The sequence below is a fragment of the Phacochoerus africanus genome, chromosome 9 (assembly GCF_016906955.1).
Source record: "Phacochoerus africanus isolate WHEZ1 chromosome 9, ROS_Pafr_v1, whole genome shotgun sequence".
NCBI classification, from domain to species: domain Eukaryota; kingdom Metazoa; phylum Chordata; class Mammalia; order Artiodactyla; family Suidae; genus Phacochoerus; species Phacochoerus africanus.
The window spans coordinates 115477220-115499573 of record NC_062552.1 but is presented as its reverse complement, the minus strand read 5'-3'; the positions used below and the strand labels follow the sequence as shown (position 1 = coordinate 115499573).

Genomic DNA, 22354 nt, shown 5'->3' with positions numbered 1-22354 from the left:
GTGCCTGAGCCTGGCTGGGGGCTAGTCTATCAGATCATTCTAAGGAACAGTGTCAGAATCTTCGACAGTTTACTAGAGGCAGAGGTTGAGAGCGGGAAGCTGACGGGCAGGGTTACCACAGTGGACGCTGCTGGTGCCCCACCCAGGTCTCCGTTACCCCGGCGGGCAGCCAGTACCCAGTGGATTGAGTGTCAGCTGCTAGGGGCCCACAGCAGCCCTCTTCCAGGATCTTGTTCAGTGTACAGAAACAAAACAGGTTAAAAAGGAATGGAAACAGAAGACAAATGACTCTAACACAAGATAGACATCTTCCAACAGAAAGCGTTAGAGAGAGAAGGCTGTGCAGGTGGCATGCTGGTAAGATCATGGGTTGTGAAATCAGATGGTGCTGGGTCCAGGTCCCGAGGCTACAGGCCTTCAGCAAGTCACTTGAATGCTGTAACCCTCGTTTTCTGCATTTGTCAGGCTGCCTAACAACTGTCCCTGCCTCTTAGGGTGTTGAAAGTGTTAACGGAGAAAATGCAAAAGAGAGGGAGTTCCCATCATGGCGCAGGGGAAATGAATCCGACTAGGAACCGTGAGGTTGCGGGTTCGATCCCTGGCCTCGCTCAGTGGGTTAAGGATCCTGTGTTGCTGTGAGCTGTGGTGTAGGTCGCAGACGTGGCTTGGGTCTGGCTTCGCTGTGGCTGTGGCGTAGGCTGGCAGCAATAACTCTGATTAGACCCCTAGCCTGGGAACCTCCATATGCTGTGGGTGTGGCCCTAAAAAGACAAAAGACAAGAAAAAAAATGCAAAAGAGATGCTTAGCACACACCTGCACACCCACTCAGGGCTCAGTGTTAGTGGTTGTGGTTGCTAACAGGATTAGGAGGAATACTGTTTCAATCATCTAATTTAAGGTGAAAATTACATTACACGTTTCCATTTCTCTAAAGCCCCCCAGGATGGAGTTCTTTAAAAGCTTAACTCTGCTATGGAAAACCGTATAGTGGTTCCTCAAAAAAGTTTAACTCAAAAAAGTTTAATCCACCAATTCTACTTCTGGGTACAGATGCAAAAGAATTGAAACCTGGATCTCAAAGAGCTATTCATCCATCACGTTCAGAGCAGCACTATTTATATCAGGCCGAAGGTGGGAGCAACCCACGTGTCCCCTGCGGGATGAACAAGTGAGCAAAACGCAGTGTGTTCATACAAGGCAAGATTACACAGCCTTAAAAAGGAAGGAAATTCTGGGCGTTCCCGTTGTGGCTCAGTAGTAACAAACCTGACTAGTATCCATGAGGACATGGGTCCCTCCTGGCTTCACTCTGTGGGTTAAGGATCACCTGGTGTTGCTGTGGCTGTGGTGGAGGTTGCAGATGTGGCTTGGATCTGGAGTTTCTGTGGCTGTAGCTTACGCTGGCAGCTGCAGCTCTGATTTAACCCCTAGCCTGGGAACTTCCATGTGCTGCAGGTGTGGCCCTAAAAAAAGACAAAAAAGGGGGGGGGGCAGGAAATTCTGGCCTGTTATAACATGGATGAACCTTGAGGACATTTTGCTAAGAGAAATAAGCCACCCACAGAAAGACGAATCAGTATAAAGTATGATTCCGCTTTATAAGTTGAGTAGTCAAATCCACAGAAGGACGAATACTGTATGATTTGACTTTATAAGTTACTTGAGTAGCCAAATCTGCAGAGACAAAAAGTAGAACGGTGGTTTCCAGGGGGTAGGGGAGGGGGCGATGAGAGGTTTTGATCAATGGGTAGAGAGTTTCTGTTTGGGAAGATGAAAAGTTTAGGAGACGGATGGTGGAGACAGCTGCACAACCAGGTAAACATACTTTTTTTTTTTTTTTTTAAACCACTGAACTGCACACTAAAAAATGGTTAAAATAGGAATTTCCACTGCGGCTAGGCAGGTTAAGAACACAGCATAGCGTCTGTGAGGATACAGGTTTGATCCCCGGCCTCAGTCAGTCAGTTAAGGAGCCGGCATTACCACAAGCTGCGGTGCAGGTTGCAGATAAGAGTCAGATCTGGTGTTGCCCTGGCTGAGGCTCTGATTCAACCCCTAGACCAGGAACGTCCATATGACGCAGGTGTGGCCATGAAAAGAAAACAATGGTTAAAATAGTAAGATCTATGTTATGCATATTTTATCACAGTAATAAAAAAAACTTAACTCTGAATGCTCTGCCTACGCATATTTTATTTATTTATTTATTGTCTTTTTGCTATTTCTTTGGGCCGCTCCCACGGCATATGGAGATTCCCAGGCTAGGGGTCGAATCGGAGCTATAGCCACTGGCCTACGCCAGAGCCACAGCAACGCGGGATCCGAGCCGCATCTGCAACCTACACCACAGCTCACGGCAACGCCGGATCCTTAACCCACTGAGCAAGGGCAGGGACCGAACCCGCAACCTCATGGTTCCTAGTTGGATTCGTTAACCACTGCGCCACGACGGGAACTCCGCACATATTTTAGAAAGCAAGATCTCCATGTCTGTCCCTGTCCTTTGGTTGGGCGAGAAGGTGGCACCACCACGGATGCTTGGATGGCAGGCCCCTGAGTAGGTGTTAGAATGGGTTCCCGAGGCCAATCCCAGTCAAGGGAAAAGCAGCTGCTTTTTCTGAGAAGCAGAATCAGGAAGCGGAAGGAACTTTGACCCTGAATTCCCTCTAGACCGACCTCAGGGGCGATGGAAAGGCAGTTTAGAGCAAGAGCTCCAGCTGAGATGGATACATCCTCTCTTCTGGAAAGAGAACCCCGTTTCTGGACCTTTCCCGCAGGGGTGGGGGGTGCTGGTTACATACCTTGGGGAGATAGGTTGACTTTGAGGCCATGCGGGTCCGTCTGGCTGCAGTGGGAAGGAATCCCGGCCTGGGAGGTGCGCCCTGGAGAGTTACTGCAGCTTCCCAAAGACAGCGGAACCCTCTCTCCCTGCGGTCAGGTCTGTCGCACCTCCCTCCACTCAGCCAACAGAGCCACACCTGTGTTATGTGGCACCTGAGGTCCCACCCAAGAGAATTTTCTAGTTTCCCCCTGAGTTGCCAGAGCTTTGTTTGAATGCCAACTGTTTGGAGAATATAAACACTTCTATTATGCACCACACATGTTCTTGTAGCTTTAAATAGCATATTGGATCCACAATCGAACTTTCCTCAGTGACTCAGAGTCATTTTAAACACTGGGTTCTGCTGGGAGCTGCAATAGAGTTGTCCCCTCTGGGCCTATTAAAGCAGGGTTTTAAAATTTGAAGTGGGAGTTCCCGTTGTGGCTCAGTGGAAACGAATCTGACTAGTTACCATAAGGTTGCGGGTTCAATCCCTGGCCTTGCTCAGTGGGTTAAGGATCCGGCGTTGCCGTGAGCTGTGGTGTAGGTCGAAGACCCAGCTCAGATCCTGTGTTGCTGTGGCTCTGGTGTAGGCCAGCAGCTGTAGCTCTGATTCGACCCCTAGCCTGGGAATCTCCATATGCTGTGCATGCGGCCCTAAAAAGAAAAAAAAAAATTGAAGTGGACACTTAGTGGGTTGTGAAACAAACTTATTAGGCCAGTTCAGCATTTTCTGAAAAATAGAATAGAATAGAATGATCCAAGTACATGGCACATAGCAAGAGTAAATATTGTTTTTTGAAATTTCTGTTTCAGTTACATGTATGCGTGTTCTAGTTCACAATGCACAATGTATTACTGAGAATTGTTGTCAAAAAAGTTTGCAAAACACTGTATTAAGAGTCATAAGATCTGGAGTTCCTGTTGTGGCGCAGCAGAAATGGATCTGACTAGGAACTATGAGGTTGCAGGTTCAATCCCTTGGCCTTGCTCAGTGGGTTAAGGATCTGGCATCGCTGTGAGCTGTGATGCTGGTCATAGATGCAGCCACAGCTGCTGTGGCTGTGGTGTAGGCCGGTGGCTGTAGCTCCGATTAAATTTCCCATGCAGCCCTAAAAAGCAAAAAAAAAAAAAAAAAAAAAAGATCTGGAAAACATCCCTATATACAATAAAGATATATTTTTCAGAATGTCTGACCACGACACGCAGGAAAAAATACACACACACACACACACACACACACAGGTACTTACCATTACTATACAAGAAATACAATTTTTTTTTTTTGCTTTTTGCTTTTAAGGGCTGCACTGGTGGCACATGGAAGTTCCCAGTCCAGGGGTCAAATCCGAGCTGTAGCCGCCAGCCTACACCACAGCCACAGCAATGCTGAATCCAAGCCACATCTTTGACCTACACCACAGCTCACGGCAAAGCCAGATTCTTTAACCCACCTCATGGGTTTTATCCTCATGGATACTAGGCAGGCTCATTACCGCTGAACCACAGTGGGAACTCCTACAATGACACTTCTCTATTTCCTTTTCCAAAGGCACTGGTCACACACGTCCCCTTCCCACCCCTGAAATGATTTCATTTCTCACTAATGGTCATGACCCAATTTGAGAAACTGCTAGTTTTGTTTTGTTTTAATAATTTGCCTATCTTCTCCTATATTAGGAAGACAGGCCATCTCTCAGGGACTCGCTACTTCCAGAGACCCACTGTAAAGCCCCCAGACACCTTGAAACCCCCCAGCCTCGCTGGTGAGTCTGGCCCATCAAAACCCTGGGCTCCTGGCTCTGTCTTCTCGGGAGGCTGAGACGTGCAGGGATGTTGTTGCCAAAGTCAGCATCATATGGGCTTCTCCGCTGTCACCCACTTAAACTGAGACAGGACACACGTTACCTGGGTGACTTGGGGTCCCCATCTCTGCATAGAAATGTCTGGCCAGCTCCCACTGATCCACCTTGTAAATTAATATTGGGATCCGTGTCTTCAGAACACCTTGAGAGGAAGGGCCAAGGGTGGAGCCATCAGCCCCAGCGCTGGGGGCGTTCACGTTGGCTTCTTGAAAGCTCCTTTGGAAAGTAACCATTACTGTTACTGAGTATCTCCCTGTAGAATACTTTGTTAGGTAAGCCTGCAGAATAATACTTTGCTGGGTAAGCCTGTAGAATAATACTTTGCTAGGTAAGACCTCAACACAGAAGACACTTCAGTTTCCTTTTAGACCTGAACAAACCCTAGGGTTGATGGGGATGAAGTCGCAGTAGTGTCACCAGTCTTGTGGGTTGCACACAGGTGCCCCCAATACCACGTGACCGGAAGCCTATTCTAGCCTGCTGCCATTGTGGGTGCTGGCGACATATTTTGCTGCCCATGGTGACGGTAGGCCAGCCCCCTGATAAGCAAGTGACACGCACATTCTCAATTACTTTTCACAACAGTCTTGTGTGATATGAACCATTATTTCCCCCATTTTACAGAGAAGGAAAACTGAGGCTCAGAGATGTGAACTGACTTGGGCGAAGCCCCAAGCATGCAGGGCGGTGTCATGACTCCAGTTCCCAACTTAAGTTCTCATCTTCTTCCCACCCCTACCTCCCTGACTACCTTCAGGGACGGTCAAGAAAAAAAGAGGAAAGGTCCTAGAGTTTGGCCTAGAGTTTGACCTTGGACCTAGCTACTGGTTTCCAAAGTGAATTGGAATCATCTCTTTTAAAAATAGCACATTTTCAAATTACAATAAAAATATATATTATGGTAGGATGTGTGGAACACACAAATCCCGAAATAAAATAACATGGACTTGGTTTTCATGAACTAAACCACCTCATAGCAATTAGGGTAGAAGCTTTGTGTATTTGCTGGTCCAGGACCAAGTCGCATCCGGGCTGAGCTTGAGGAGGCTAACAGAGGCCCCGGACAGGGATGGTGGACCCAATGCTACGGTCCCGCTGGTTCTACAGGAGCTCCTGGGCTGCTCTGCGGGCTATGATCAGTGCCAAGGGGCAGCTTTGGTCACCCCCATAATCTCCATCAGCCCCTCATCCCTCCCATAAATTCAATGTGAGTAAGCATCTTGTCTACATTAAAACCACCTCGAGACAGCTGCTTCCCACCCCAACCCCCCGTCTTGTCTCCCCAAGCCCTTTGGGAGCTGTCACTGCCACCCTAGTGTGTCCACGGAGCGAACTCAAGGTGAGGAGCCAGAAAATTGTCAGAGATCCCCAAATGCCCCTCTGTGGCTCCTCCCACTGCCCCCTCTGGCCCCACCTCCCATCTGGGGGAAAGACCAGCAGGGGGCAATGGGTGCACCAGAGGGTAGTCACCAGGCATCTGCAGGGGATGGGGGCACTCAGGACAAGCGGAAAGACCCAGCCACTCTGTGTGCTGTGAGGGGTGGCCCGGTGGCTTGGCAAGGAGGCTGAGTAGAGCCAAACAACCCTGGTGGGAAGCAACAGCTCCTGGCTGTGTGACCTTGAGCAAGCTCAGGACCTCTCTGAGCTTCAGTGATTTCCTCCTCTGCAGAATAGGATAGCTCAGCGGAAATGAACCTGACTAGTATCTATGAGGCCAGGTTCAATCTCTGGCCTTGCTCAGTGGGTTAAGCGTTGCTTCGAGCTGTGGTCTAAGCTGAGACTCAGCTCAGATCTGGTGTTGCTGTGGCTGTGGTATAGGCTGGCAGCTGCAGCTCCAATTCAACCCCTAGCCTGGAAACTTCCATATGCCACAGGTGTGGCCCTAAAAAAAAAAAAAAAAAAAAAAAGATTAATCATGACCTCACCTAGGACTGATATGGACACAATGGTGCGATGAGCGCCAGCACAGAGCTGGGGGCCTGGCACAAAGCAGGTGCTGAGCAAAGCCTGACTCTTTCTTGTTTCTTTGACATTGGACTGAGGACATAGGATACTAGTAAGATGGGGCATCAGGGAGCCACCCAGGGCAGGGCACACAGTGTATCCCCAGTGGGGGCACAGAGAGAAAGAGCCCCAGGCAACAAAGGTCGGGGCAGGAGGAGACCCCCCACCTAAGCTACAAAGAACCAATTTATCAACTTCTGCTCAAGACAGGGAATAAATGACAGCTTTCTTCTTTAAACATGTCCTAGGCTTCAGTTATAAAATGAATTGAAATCATTGTCATTAAAAGGCCAAATTGCTTCTGCTTTCTTCGTCCACATGTAATGAACAGTCCTGCAAAATCAAATACAACAAATTCCAAATTCTAAGCCCTGGTGTGGGTGAGACCCAGGTCTGAGCTGAGGTCCAACAGAGCCTGAGAGCAGGTGGTCAGGTGAGCAGGAGGGCAGCACAACCGACCGCTTGGAAAGTGGACCACAGGGCAGTGGGCGGATGGCAGAGCCCCCAGCGCAGGAAGCAGTGGGCACAGTTGGCTGTCCCCTCTCCAGGTCCAATTTCCCCCACAGCGTCTCACCTTCCAACAAACTATATACGTGCAGGGCTTTTCTCCCAGGTGGTTCACCGACTGTCACACTCCATTAGAATCACAGTCAGTGAGGGCAGGACGGCTGTCAGTCCTGTTCACTGAGCAGACATGGGACAGTGACAGCAGCTCACCTTGACAGAGCAGGTGCCAGATGCCCTGGCTGCCTAAAATGGCAAGAACAAAATAAAATCACAAACTTGTATAGTTGTGTTTCAGTAGAAAGTTAGGCAGCTTGGTGGTTTGTTTCAGAAGTGGATTGGAGCAGGGGCAGCACTTCGCACCCAGTGGAGAAGGGTACGTAGGTAAGGGGTGGGCCAGCCTCTCTCTCAGTTAAGTGTGGTCCTCTTTGTGTGACCATCAGAGAGCAGTAGAAAGGAAGTGTGAATGGAAGTTGCTGGAGCCTCTGCCTTGGCCTGGCCACACACCCCGGGTACCCCTCCCAGTTCTCCCTTCCTGGGGTGGGGAGCTGGGATGTTGACAGCTAGCGCCCCCTGGGGGTCTCACGGTGGGATGCAGAGCTGCTGGGTCCCTGAGTGACCCAGTGGAGTGGATCCCCTTCCTGCTGAGCTAGACGCTCACCCTGGAGGAGGCGCCCTGGGCTGGTGTGTGAGGGAGGCACACCTGTTGTATGTGAGCAAAGCCTCTTGGGGGGGTCCTTTGCTACAGCAGTTCCACAAACTCTCACCAATACAGGGAATCCCTGAGGAGGAGGAGGAAGGGCAGCAGGATGGTCCTAGTTGGGAGTTCCCTGGAAGCAAAACCCTAAGACAAGGGCTTCATGCAGGTAGGTCAGTGGAGAGGGAGCCCAGAGGACAGTCAGAAGGTGGGGCAAGTGGGACAAGGAAAGGAGAAAAGCCACCAAAGGATATGAGCAACAGTCAGCTCCTAAGGCGAAGGGGGCTCCATCCTGCCTGCCTCTATGAAGCTGTGTGGTACCCACCTAGGGACTGTCCTTCCAGAGGACAGGGAGACTGGGCAGTATGCCCTGGGTCCCAGGCTTTCGGGGCACTGACCCCTGGCACTCCCACCCTGCTGGAGGGGCAGAGGCCCAGGCTCGGGCGGGACCCGCCCATGGCAGCCGAGGTGAACCTGGTGAACCTGGGGCTTCAGGATCATCAGCCGCATCTACTACAGATGCTGCCTGTGGCCCCCAAGCCAGTCCCAGAGGGCAGCACAACCTCCCAACTCACACACCACTCCATGCTCAGGCCACCCCACGTCTTAGTTGGGAGTTCCCTGGAAGCAAAACCCTAAGACAAGGGCTTCGTGCAGGTAGGTCAGTGGAGAGGGAGCCCAGAGGACAGTCAGAAGGTGGGGCAAGTGGGACAAGGAAAGGAGAAAAGCCACCAAAGAATATGAGCAACAGTCAGCTCCTAAGGCGAAGGGGCTAAGACCCCAGGGCGAATCTGCGCATGTGAGGGCAGGATGGACCTTAGACCTCCCACCCCAGTTGTGGCCAGGAGGAGAGCGGGGCCTGAGGGGTGTGGGGGATGTCAGTTTGCCCTTGAGGTGCCTGGACAGTAAGGAGGCACCCAGGGCTTGGATTCTGGTTCTGGAGGAACAGAACCAGAACCAGAATCTGCAGACTGAACATTCCAGTCCAGGCACTGGTACATCCCAGCAGCTGTGTGACCTTGGCCTTGTCCCTTGAGAGCTCTGAACCTCAGAGGTCCTATGTGGAGCTAGGAAGTGGTCCAGGTGGAGGGAGGCTGGGGGGAAAGGGCCCCTCGTGCACGGCCTGTGGGGGTGGAATGGGAGCATCTGTCTGGAGGGTGAGTCACCCCTTAGATCTGCACTCCCCGGGAGCCAGCAATTCCCTTCCAGGAATTTATCCTAACACAGCGACGGTGGGTATGCACGCAATCGTAGTCTTAATGATGTTCATAGTTTATGGGTCAAACAACAGGCTGTTAATCAAATGGTAGATCATTTATAAAATAAAATTCTACACAAACGTTAAAAAGGATGTTGCAGAAGACTAATGACATAGAAGGATGTTTACAACATATTTGAGAGGGAAAGTAGCAAGTCCTAAAATAGTATCATAGTATGACTCCAATATACATATTGGTATATTTATATCTATCTATCTATCTATCTATCTATCTATCTATCTATCTATCTATCTATCTATCTATCTAGAGAGTGGTCTTGTAGGTTCAAGGCCAAAGAAAAAGTCTTGAGTTTAAGGACAAACATAAAACTGTTATTAATGGTTACTTATATGGGATCCCAGTAATTTTTTTTTTATTTGGCCATGCCTGCGGCATATGGAAATTCCCCAGCCAGGGATCGAATCCAAGCTGCAACTGTGCCCTATGCCACAGCTGCAGCAATGCTGGATCCTTAACCTGCTGGGCCACAGTGGGAACTCCCCTGGTAATTTTTATTGCCTCTTTTCTTTCATGTTTTCTGATGCTTCTACAATGAACATGAATTGCTGTTGATAGATGGAGAGAACAACAACAACATTTTTAAAGGAAAAAAACGGAATATAACCTATTTTGTCGGAAGTGGGGCGCACTAATAGAGAGAAGAGGAGAGAGAAGACTTGGTCAGCTTTAACGCCGTCCAGCCATCTATGATAATTTTGTTATTAGTGCAAACATCAGGACTATAAACCTTGCATTTCTTCATCTTCTCCAGGGCCCTCAAATGCCAGCCAATGTCCTCTCACAAGTGACTGCGTGGGCCTGTCTTTATGCCCAGTGAGTAGTGCTCAATACCTGCCATCAATCTTTTATCTGCTTGTTTAATACACTGGTAATCAAGAGCATCTGCTGTTCTCGAAGATTAAAGATGCTCCTTAATAGACAACATTGGCACATCTGGACAGTCATAAATCCGCCCTTTTCCCGAGCCTCAGGCTTCAAGCCTTGACACAGTCTGCACAAGCGCTGAAGGGGGTTGCTGTGGGCCACTTCCCACGTCATTTGTATTACGGAACGGGAGCCCTGTGTCTGCAGTACATTTACTTCTCAGTGTTTTCATCTGAGCTAATGGTGGAGTTAAGAATTCATCTTTCCTCCTGACCCTTGTCCTAAGCAGGAGAGCCATTCACTTGGGTTAGGATGTTTGTGAGAAAGTACTGCAGAGGTTTTAAAAACATGCACCGGAGTTCCTGTCGTGGCGCGGTGGTTAACGAATCCAACTAGGAACCATGAGGTTGTGGGTTCGGTCCCTGCCCCTGCTCAGTGGGTTAACGATCCGGCGTTGCCGTGAGCTGTGGTGTAGGTTGCAGACATGGCTCGGATCCCGCGTTGCTGTGGCTCTGGCATAGGCCGGCGGCTACAGCTCTGATTCGACCCCTAGCCTGGGAACCTCCATATGCTGCGGGAGCGGCCCAAGAAAAGACAAAAAAAATAAAAAATATGCACCAAGGAGATCCCCTGTGTAAGGGACTTTGTGTATGCACAGCCGCGAGCAGTCACCTCTCCGTATGTATGCACGTGTCCTAAAAGGTGTAGGTATCTGTGCCGGGCAGATGTCCCCGCTTATGGTGTATTTGCACGTAAAGGAGACCGTGTTCTCTGCAGAATGAATGAATGAGTGAACGAATGAGTGAGCGAGTGAATGAATGAACAACCTACCAGGCAGAAAAGCCAAGAGCTGGCTTCACCAGAAGTTTCGTGACTGTAGACCCCCTGTAACGGGGTGGCGGGGGCAACCTTTGCTCCCAGGCCCTGGGAAGAGAGCTGACATCTTTACGGCTGGTCTGCTGATGTCAGATGCTGGGCACCGTGCTGGCCAACACCAAAGGGCACCCCCACTGTCTGCTCTATAACCCGGTCCAGGTGCTGGTCTCTCAAAGGGGCTGCCACACCTGTGTCACCAGGGCCAGCTCTGCCTGGGTCCTGAGAGCCTGGCCTGGAAGGTCAAACTCCCCAGCTGGCCTCACCCCTCTGCTCTCCCTACCACTGATCAGGCTCTCAGGAGAAGATGTAGGGCCGGTCAGCAGGGAGGCCACACATGCCTTCTCGAGCCACTCGAAGAGCAAAGAACACACAGGGCTGGAGTCACAGCCCACAAGAAGGTGCAGAGGAGGCAAGAGAGGTGAGCCGGGAGGACTCTTTTAACTGCCCAGGTGAGACCAACACACCATTTAGACTCCAATTCCAATATATCAGGAGTTCCCTGGTAGCCTAGCAGGTTAAGGATCTAGCATTGTCAGAGCTGTGGCGCAGGTTCAGTTCCTGGCCTGGGAACTTCTGCGTGCCACAGGCTCGGCCAAAAAGAAAAAAGAAAAAAGATTCCAATTTATCCAATACTTATTGATCATGGGCCTTGGAGTCGGTGGGCCTGGGTTCAGGTTCAGCCTTGACCATCTACTAGGGATGTGGACTCAGGAAAGTTTCTCATGCTTATATGCCTCAGTTTCCTTCTCTGTTAAAGGAGGTTAACAATGGCAGCCTCATAGGGGCATTGGGAGAATTTAATAAAATGAAACATGTAAATGCTTTAAGCACTTGTCTGGCCTAGAGTAAAACTCAGTAGCAAAACTATTATTCTTACTGCCTATAACAACCCCCAGAGGGAGGAATGATTTTTATGACCCCTGTCATAGTAAAAGAGGAAACTGAGATGAGGAGGGGCTGTGAGGTCTACACCTTAATTCTCTCCTGAGCCTCTGCCAGCAAATGGATTGAATTTTCCCGTGCACAATGGCGCCCTCTGCTGGCGGCATGGGATTAGCAATTCAGCTCTTTAACGAAGATGCAGCTGAAGTTCAAAGCCCCTCAACCAGCTTTCAGCAAACCTCCTCCTAACTGGAATCCACAGACCCCTAGTGGACTGTGCCAGCCCTGTCTTGTGTGTAAGACCAGTGGCTTGCAAACCACAGAAGGGCTGTCCTCTGAGATGCTGTATACAACACACGGGTCGGCTGCAAACTGTTTTGAGGCCGTCTCGGCAGGGTCCTGTACCAGCAGGAGCCTCCAAGGAAGAGCAATCCAGGCCTCAACCCCTATCCCTGCTGCCCAGTGTGCAAAACCTAGTCTATGCCCAACTCCAGGGCAACGTCGCAAAAGAGAAAGATGAGGGACAATATTAAATACTGGACAATCTTTGCTTAAATGGTGGCAGTTGACTATCTAGGGATCGTGCTCCCTTTTTCTCCCCCACTCAACCCCAATCTAGTTCTGAGTGAGCACGTGCCCACCTCCCAAACTCCCTCAGATGCTCAGTGTTGAAAAGTTTGGGGAAAACATAAAGAAAAAAACAAAAATCACCTGTTTTCGGACCACCCAGAGATCATCACATCAGCATTTTGGTGCCTTTACTTCTTTGCAAGATTCATACACAATATTAGTATTTTTTTTTAAATCATACTCTAGGTACAGTTTGCATGCTGCCTTTTTCACTGAAACATTACACCAGTGATGAATTTCTCCATGTCACTGAGGTGTGACTGCTTGGTTTCTTACCTGGGTCGATGGCAATTATCGTCTCTTGATCGCTGACCTTCTGAGCAGCTGAAGCTGATGCCAGGCTGTAGTGCAGAGGATCCTGGGAAACGTGATGGGCCTCTGGTGTTCCCTCAGGGGTGAGGCATTGGCCAGGGCCACTGTACCCTTCATTCACAACTGCGCCATCCCCTGAGCTGGTGAAAGCCAGCAGGGTCTCCAAGGCACACAACAGGAGGGACTGAGCCCAGCCACTTCGTCAAACCCTGTCCACTCCCATCTAGTCCACCGTTGATGGGAAAGGTGGCGCCCGTGCCTCCACTTGGCCAACAGCACTCCCTATGCCACTTGCTGGCACCAGGTCAGAACAAGCTGGCTTACGGTTAAATCAAGTTCCATTTAAACCAGGCACCCTGTTTTCAGGAAAGTGAAGATGAGTGTGGGGAAAGAAGTAAGGTACCCACAGCTATAGTTGGGGCTCTAGCAGTTTCCATCCATGCAATCCCATGGATACCAGAAAGGACTTACTAAACTCTTACAGCAAGATCAAGTCATCTTGCTTTTTCTTTGCAGCAGATGTTAGATTTGCTAACAAATAGCTCTCTCTGAGCATAGCTTCTATTTTTCTCACAGCCTGTGTATTTTGCTTCAGTTTATGCTAATTTTGTTCTTTTAAAAACCCTCCCTTGCTAGATTCCAGGCAATGTGAGGCACTGTAGCATCGTTATCAAGAACACGGCTTCAGCACGGCAAACACACTTGAGCTTGAGATGTGACGTTATCCTCGCTAAACCTGTTTCCTCAACTCTAAAGTAATGATAATGGCTCATACGATTGTTATCAGAGCTGACCTGGAAAATGCACATAAAAGAGTTTGAGCAGGAGTTCCTGTTGTGGCTCAGTGAGTGAAGGACCTGATGTTGTCTGTGTGAGATGCAGGTTCAATTCCTGCCCTCACTCTCCTGGTTAAATATCCAGCATTGCCTCAAGCTGCAGCATCAGTCACAGATGCGGCTTGAATCCGGCATTGCTGAGGCTGTGGTGTAGCCCTCAGCTGTGGCCCTGATTCAACTCCTAGCCTGGGAACGTCCACATGCCACAGGTGCAGTCATAAAAAGGGGGGGAAAGTGTTCAAGCAAAGTGCCTGGTCCAGTGTAAGCCCTGGGTAAGTGATGGTTGGTATCACTGAGCCGGGTGCTGCATCTTATTCATTCTTTTGCCTGGCCTTCCAGGTGCTTCCTCTTCACCGTAACTTAACTAGACCTTCTGCTTATCAGTGTCATTATCCTGAGGACTCTAACCCCACTCAGCTGTACGTTCTCAGAGACGCGGGGCCACTGTTAATTCATCTCACAGATGCACACAATAGGTGCTCCATAAATGTAGATGCGAATTGAGCAAATAGCATCTTGGATTTCACAGAAAACAGGACCATTCCTCAGATCTAATAGAAAGCCAAAGTCAGCCAACTCTTCAGAAGGAAAACCTCCTTGACAGAAGTGTCAAGCATTCTAACTTAAATTTTCCACGTGATATAAAGGGGAAGAACTAGGGATTTTTGATGATGGCAATCTTTGTTTTTCTGTGTTTTGGACAGAACCTAAAACGGGTCACTCTCAAGCCACACGGATTAGCACAGTCAACTCCCAGCGTGCCCTGGGGTTTTGCCCCAGCAGCTGTGACAGCAGCAGCAATTCATCTATTGCTAGTAGAAGTTTAGATGTTGAAATCTGAGCATGAGTTTTGTAAAGGAGAAAGGTTCAAGGTTGTCCCTGGGCAGGGAGGGCATTCGTTCTCATTTACAATCAAATATGCTACTGCAGGTCAGGACTGAAGCGCTAAGGCGACCCCCTGGCCGGCGGCGGCGGCGGGAGAGGGCTGAGACCACCCACCCGTGCGGGAGGATATTTCGCGCGCGGATGTGCGGGAGCGTGTATACAGCTGAGCACACACATTTGGAAATGACCGCAAGCTCCCTGACATCTGCGTCGTGTCTCCTGCAGCATTTGATTCCTAAGATCTGGGCACAAAGTAGGTTCCCCCAACATTTATCTGCAATAAATGAATGAACAGAATCCCACGGATCTTGGCGTTTTTGTCTCAGAACCATATTAGAGATAATCTTCCACTATCATGAGGCTCTTATGATAGCTCAACTCCCAAGAATGCTTTAAAAATAAATGGAAAGTAGCACATCTTATTATTTGTAGTGCAAGCCAGGCTGACCTGGCTAGAATTTTCCTCTGTCTAGGACAATGGTCTGCAATTGCTATTTTTTGTTGTTGTTTCTGTCCCATCCCTACTTTACTGTGAACCAGTTAGGGCGCCCTCGTGTGTCGCCTTATTGTAATATCGCCCTCGGCCTTGGAAAAAATGAACCGACAGTATTGCTTTCAAATACCTTGCAAAAAAACCGCTTTGTTTAGTTGAGTTGCTTGCCTTTACCTTTGCTTTCAAAGCCCCACCAACTTCCAGAATGTCTCCAAAAGTCAAGCAAAACATTGACCCTTCTCTTAGAATGGGTGGTGAGCCTTCCGCAGACAGAAATAGATTTAATCAAAACATATTTGACCTGGGAGTTCCCATTGTGGCTTAGCGGTTAAGGTATCTGACTAGCATCCATGGGGATGCAGGTTCAATCCCTGGCCTTGTTCAGTGGGCTAAGGATCTGGCTTGCCGTGAACTGTGGTGTAGGTTGTAGACTTGGCTCGGATCCTGCGTTGCTGTGGCTGTGGGTAGGCCAGCAGCTACAACTCTGAATATGCTGTGGGTGCAGCCCTAAAAAGAAAAAACAAAACAAGCAAAACATATTTGACCTGAAAGGTAGCTGCTCTGGGAAGACCCAGCACTGGGATGATAAGGAAGATGTCACAGAGACCTTCCCTGGGGGCTGTTTCATGACTTTCTTCCCCAAGTCACTGCGCCACAAACCTATGCATTCGGGAACTAGAGGTGCACCTGATTCCATCCCAGGTCAGAGTAACTGGCCCCTTAAACCCAGACGTACTGCAGCCGCTGACAGCTTGGAGTCTGATCAGCCGAGAAGGCCAGAACACTGGAACATCCCAGTGCTGACACACCACAGGCTCCCTGAAGTCAGATCTGGAAAGATCTCTGATGCACAATGGTTCTGCAGGTGGAAAAAGATAGTCCCACCGGGTCCTGCACTGGCTGGTAGCATCTGATTTGAACACACTGAGTAGTTTGTGGTTCCTTCTCCAACAGGACCTCTAGCCACAGGCCTGCTGCAAACTGTATTGGAGAAGGATGGGGAGGAGACCCAGAATCTGGATTTTAACCCCCTCAGGATGCTTGCTGACTTCCATTCTGAGTGGCATCGTTTCCAAGCACGGAACCTCAAACGCCTGGTGTGATTGCTGGAGGGGACTTGGGGACATTTAGCCCAGTGTCGTCATTGTACAGATTGCTGACAAAGCCAGTGATTTTGAGTTTATCTTGGTACAGACTGGGTCACACAACCCAGGCAAACACTCTGTTTGACCACCAGCAGCATCCCTGCACCTGGCCAGCTGTCAGCGCACCCGCGAAGATGGCAGAGAGAAATGTATTGATCGGGTCCAATCGATCCCACTAAAGATATAACAACTCAGCAGACATTCGGCTTTGGGTGGTCCTGGGACCATCTTTCTATGAAATGTGGCAAGTGCTGATTGCATTTTTGCAGAATGCTGGGCTTTGTCAAAGTTTGTTATGCAGCTGAGCATGTTCCGTTATGCTCAACCCTGACTCTCCCCCAAGGCCCAATCCCAAGCTCCCATCGGGCCTCTGAGGGCCTCTAAGAGGCCTGGGCAGCTTCCACGCTTGGATCTGCTCACTCACTGTCAGGCTGAGTGAATACACTGGGGATCAAAGGATTTCAGTTCCAGTTAACACTTGGAAGGAAGACGTCCCCTGCCCAAATATGCTGCTGAACAATAGCCTAGATTAGTGGTTGCTATGATTTCAGATCTCAAGGCAAATAGCTCTGCTGACATCCTCCACCACCTGCTTCCCCCACCCCAGGGTTCACCCCAAGTGTCACAGGGGCTAATGGGCGAGGCTGGCAGTTCCGTCAAGGACATCACCTTCAAAATTGAAGGGCATCTGCAAACCCAGCCCTGGTACTGCTGCAGGAATCTGTCTTGTCCAGGGCCTTCACCCCAGGGCTCCTGGGAAAGATGAGACAAGTCAGAGGAACTCAGGAACATAGCAAGTTCCTGTCTTCTTGGGAAGAAGTCCAATGCAGCTGTCAGAATCATGAATGAGAGTGGACCCTGACCTGGGTCATGGATGTGAATTGGTTGTCCTTGCACCACCCGCATTGAGCAACTGGCCTGCACCAGCCTTTCCAGCTTGTCCTTGGGAACATGCCTCACTATGACCACCAGGGGGCAGCAAAGGCCAGTGATGTGGCACAAGGCCCAGCTCTCTGCCAAGAAATCAAGTGAAAACTCTTTTCGTGTTTTTGTTTTTGTTTTTAAAAAACAGAATCGGCCCAGGTCGAAGCCCTGAGCGCCAAGAGTTCAAGGCAGCTGAATGAAGACAGAGGTCCAAGTATCTATGATAAAAATGCAGCTTCTACTTTTAGGTGACAGAGATCAGGATGTTTGCTGGGGATTATTGGTCTAAAACTGAGAATCTTTTTTTTTTTTTTTTTAAATGCAAAAATGTTTATTTTACCTCTTTCTTTCTTCCAGAATTAGACAGTTATGATAGTAAGAAGTATCTACAGAATTAAGATTTTAATATATATTTTTCCAAGTGTTGTAGCTGAGAAACCAGGCACATATTAATAGGTCAGCTTTCAGTAATGTGCAGGTACATGCCTATATAGGTTTCTGAGAACTGATTCCTAATATTTGAGGACTTTTGCCAGCAGCTTTGGTATCTTTTTTTAAAAAAAAAAAAAAAAACCTTAATGCTTTAATTTTTTTAATTATTTATTATTATTATTTTTTTTTTCCCACTGTACAGCAAGGGGGTCAGGTTATCCTTACATGTATACATTACAATTACATTTTTCCCCCAGCCTTTCTTCTGTTGCAACATGAGTATCTAGACAAAGTTCTCAATGCTATTCAGCAGGATCTCCTTGTAAATCTATTCTAAGTTGTGTCTGATAAGCCCAAGCTCCCGATCCCTCACACTCCCTCCCCCTCCCATCAGGCAGCCACAAGTCTCTTCTCCAAGTCCATGATAAAACTGAGAATCTTAACTTTGCAGGTGCCTCTGGTCGTCTGGGGCAGCCGTAAACCTGTGCAGAAGTAGTAGTTTTTTGCTTTTTTTTTTTTTTTTTTTTTTCAGGTCTCACCTGCAGCATATGGAAGTTCCTGGGCCAGGGATCGAACCCATGCCACAGCAGTGACCCAAGCTGCTGCAGTGACAATGCCAGAGCCCTAATGTGCTGCACCACAAGGGAACTCCCTAGAAGGAGTATTTTTAACTACACAAAAGGAAATGCAGAGGATTACAAAAGAAACCAATTATGCTGGAAATGCAGTTATCAAATTATGGGGGGAACGTGTTAGGTGATGTTTCTTCATTAACAGCTCAAGGAACAAGATGGCAGGCCCACCGCTGGAATTTTGAAGCAGTGATAGACATATGGGGTAATTTTGAGATTTCAGGAAGGACCTCAGTGTGACATGAAAACATCTGTGCTTTCTTTGGGCAGCCACGAAGTCCCCGGGTCTGCTGACACGTCACAGCTTCTTCCCTGCCTTCATGCCAGAAGGAAATACTCAATTTCACTGTGAGGCTATGAAAATTCAAATGTAAATTTTTCCCCAGTGGATTCCACAGACCCTCTGAATTTTCTCCACAAACCTCAAGGCGCCTGTGAACCACAAGTGAGAATCTCTAGGAGAATCAGAGGCAGAGGGTCCCAGACCCCACTGGGCCCTGCTCATGCCTCCTGCCTCCGGAGAAGCCACCCAGGACGACCTGTGTGACTGTCACTGGTGGTGGTGTTTTTTCTCCCCTGGACGGTTTCTGGACCCCGTAGCAGGGCTTATGAGACACTGAGGACCTGCCAGGAGGATAATCGGCTGGGACAGTCTTGGCAGCTGCCTGAAGGGCTTGCTGTTAGCACCCTGTCAGCCACAGGATGAAAGCTTGGTGTGCCTGCCAGTTTGTGCCCAAATAACAGCTCTTGGGAAGGGGCACATGCCCTGGAGGCTCCCAGGAGACTGGCAGGGCTCCCCGAGGCTGAGGGCCTCCTCCCGAGGGCCCACCTCACCTCCCCAGGGCCCCCAGCTGAGTCCAAGACACTGCCTGGCCATTTCTCCCAGGACCGGTGGGCAGAGGCACCAGTGTCTGAGAAGAAGCTATCTGGGAACCCTGGGGGGCAGTGAGGTGTGGGCACAGGGCTCTGCAGAGCACTTACTGTGGGCAGTGCCAGGCACCTCTGTGCCATGTATCGTATATCCTGTAATTATCACCCCTCCTCCACTCTCAGCATTTATTTTATTTTATTTATTTATTGATTTTGCTTTTTAAAGCCACACCTGCAGCATATGGAGGCTCCCAGGCTGGGGTCAAACTGGAGCTGTAGCCCCCAGCCTATGCCAGAGCCACAGCAACGCCAGATCTGAGCTGCATCTTCGGCCTACACCACAGCTCATGGCAACACCAGATCCTTAACCCACTGGGGGGGGGGTGCAGGGATTGAACCTGCATACCCTTGGATACTAGTTGGGTTTGTTGCCACTGCGCCACAATGGGAATTTGATAGGCATTTTATAGGTGGGAGCCAGGAGCCCTGGTTTCCAGGCTGCTTCTGGCACTGGGGCAAGTCCCTCTCTCTTTCAAGCCTCATTTCTGCATCTGCACACGATGGGCCGCCAGCCCTCCCAGCTCCTACCTGCCCCAAACAGTGGCGTGTTCCAGGCCAGCCCTGCCCTGCGGTTCTGCCCCGCCCTGCCCCACCTTCCAGAAGGTTCCTCAGACACTACTTCACACATGAAAAGCAGCACACACTGTGGGCAGCCTGTGTCAGAGCGGAGGCAGATCAGGCCCCACTGGCAGGAGCCCAAAGCAAGCAGGACTGCAGAACTGTCCCGGAGCCCTAGACAAAATCGCCAATCTGAGTCCCCAAAGAACCCCGGGCCGGGCTGTTGACACTGGCTGACCCTCTACCCGGCCGAGTAAATTCTCAGACTTCACAGGAGTGTCCCGGCAGGGGTCAGAGAAGGAGGGATCTGGTTCTCTCCCCGCGACAGACAGGCCGTGGCTGGATTAAAACCTCGGAGCCACAGCAGGGAGGCGGCCCCTCAGCGCGCCTGTCCCAGGAGAGGCCGCCACGCTGCACTTGTGACCACAGCCACCGCCTCCGGCCAAGACATGACCCAGCTTTCCTGACAAGAGACATAACCCAGCAGCTAATGGCCTGGCTGAGACTCTGCCGCAAATCCCTGGGGCATGTACCCCGCCAGGCACACGCTCCCCGGGAACCTTTTCAAAAATCTCACTGAGATGCCCTAAGTTAAAGGAGCCAGACCGATTCGGCACAGGTCTGGTTTGCACAGCCCAGTGACGGGTCCAAAAGGGCTTGACTGAGCCTCTCAAGGGCACGCTGGGTGCTCACGGCAGCCCCAGAGGCAGGCAGGGGAGAGGCTGGCGGTTCCATTTTCCGGATGAGGAAATAAGTTCAGAGAGGTCAACCACTTGTCCCGGGTTGCACAGCCAGAAGGTGGTTGAGCTTAGGTCTCCCGTCTCTGGTGACAGTGTTCTCTCCACCGCAGGAAAATACAAGTGGACCCACATTTTCCAGTCCTTCTGTCCCCGTGGATTGCGTCCCTACCTTGCAGGCGCCCATGTGGTTGTAGCTGCTGCATCTCCTCTGGAGAGCCCCGCCTTCTCCAAGGCCCCTTTCAGAGAGAAGCTGCCACCCAGCAGGAAGGCCACCACGTCCTTCAATGAGGTCAGACTGCCAGTGCAGGCACCGAACATATACTTCCAGAACTGGGGACAGCCTGTCCTGGGAACATAAGGGAAAGCTCATAGACCCCAGACTCAGCATGGACTCTGTGTATTTTTAAAAAGGACTTGGGAGAGAGACGAGGACGGCTGGGGCTGAAATTTCAGGCGCTGGCATCAGGGCAGGGAGATATAGTTTTGAGCAGGGGGCCTTGCTAGCATCCTTCAAATCTTGCCAGACTGGGGACCATTCAGTCAGCATGAATATAATGCTGATTCCATGCTAATATATTGCCTGTAACCTCAACCCAAAACCAGCAAGAAGAAACAATGGCGCCTTCTCAGCCATCAACGCCCACAGACCAAAGGGACAGAGGGCACGTGTCTCAGGGAAGCTCCCAGAGCCAGGAATAGAAAGGCCTTCCTTCTCCTTAGACTCTTCTGCAGGGTGGAAAGACTTTGGTTCTGGAGTTCCCGCTGTGGCGCAGTGGCTTAAGAATCCAACTGCAGTGGTTCAGGTCATTGCAGAGGTGTGGGTTCGATCCCCTGCCCCTCGCGGTGGGTTAAAGGATCCTGTGTTGCCACAGCTGTGCATAGGTCGGAGCTGGGGCTTGGATTCAGTCCCCGGACCCAGCCCGGGAATTTTCATATGCTGCGGGTGCAGTCATTAAAAAAAAAAAAAAAAAGACTCTTGTTACAAGCCTGTTCTTCATTCACTCCAAAACCATCTTGCTGACCTGTTCCTCCATGCCAGGCACAGACCAGGGGACAGGGTGCCATGATGGAGAGGACACAGGCCAGCCTCTAAGTAGCTTGAAATCCTACATCCATTGAAATCAGATGCTTGCAGTACAGATCAGTGAGGGCTAACTGACCAAGTAAAAGAGTGACTCAAAAAAAAAAAAAAAACAACAAGAATACTAAAAAAAAAAAAAAGAAATTAGTAGAAAATTAAAAGAACACTGTAAACCAACTATAATGGAAAACATAAAAATCATTTAAAAAAAAAAAAGAGTGACTCAGGGAAGGAAGACATCTATTCTCTCCCACAAATGGGCAGGTGCTGGAGCCGGGTCTTGAAGGATGAATAGGAGTTCACCAGCTGGACCAGGAAGAAAGGCAGAGCAGCATGTGAATAGCATGGAGGCCTGGAGCCCCAAGGCTCACTGGGCCATCTGTCTAGGTGCCCCCAAGACGGCAGTGTGGGAGGGGCTGATGAAAAATATAAAGGAGCTGACCTGGAGCCCCCGGTACACGCTCTGAAGGACCCTCGCGCACCTCAAGTCCACAAGTGACCACAGAAGAATGTTCTGGGGAGCTTTCTCTCAGGGGAGAGGGTGGGAGGTACCTGGAGTGTCCAGGGTTGGGGAGGTACCTGGAGTGTCCAGGGTTGGGGTGGGAGGTACCTGGAGTGTCCAGGGGCCCCCTCACTACAGGCCTGATATCAGGTAAGGAAGAAGCTGCGGGAAGGCCCTGAAAACTTTAAATGGGGGTCACACATGCAGATGCGGTGTTAGAAAAAGTCACGCCGGTGGGCGACTAGAAGATGGGGGGCAGAGAAAGAGAGGGTCAGAGTGGAGCTAGGAGAACAGTTAAGACGTCGTGGTCACAGGAGTTTAGGTGAGGGATGTGAGCCTGAGCTAGGAGGCTGGGGGCAGAAGGGCCACGTGCTCCGTAAGCTGGATGTTAAATACAGCTCAATCCTGTGCAGTCAGGTCTCTCGCTTGGGTGATGAAGTGGGTGGACAGCACTGCTCGT

At 50.0% G+C, this 22354-nt stretch overlaps 1 protein-coding gene across 1 annotated transcript in view; it reads right to left on the bottom strand.

Moving 5' to 3' along the window:
- The window catches only part of DGLUCY (D-glutamate cyclase), a 123040-nt gene that overhangs the window by 19942 nt on the left and 80744 nt on the right, over positions 1–22354 (bottom strand). The window contains 9 exon segments of the mRNA XM_047797550.1: positions 4731–4794; positions 4797–4903; positions 6102–6164; positions 7324–7441; positions 12701–12920; positions 15700–15809; positions 16959–17104; positions 18325–18399; positions 20481–20657. Coding sequence (XP_047653506.1) covers positions 4731–4794; positions 4797–4903; positions 6102–6164; positions 7324–7441; positions 12701–12920; positions 15700–15809; positions 16959–17104; positions 18325–18399; positions 20481–20657 — 1080 coding nt within the window.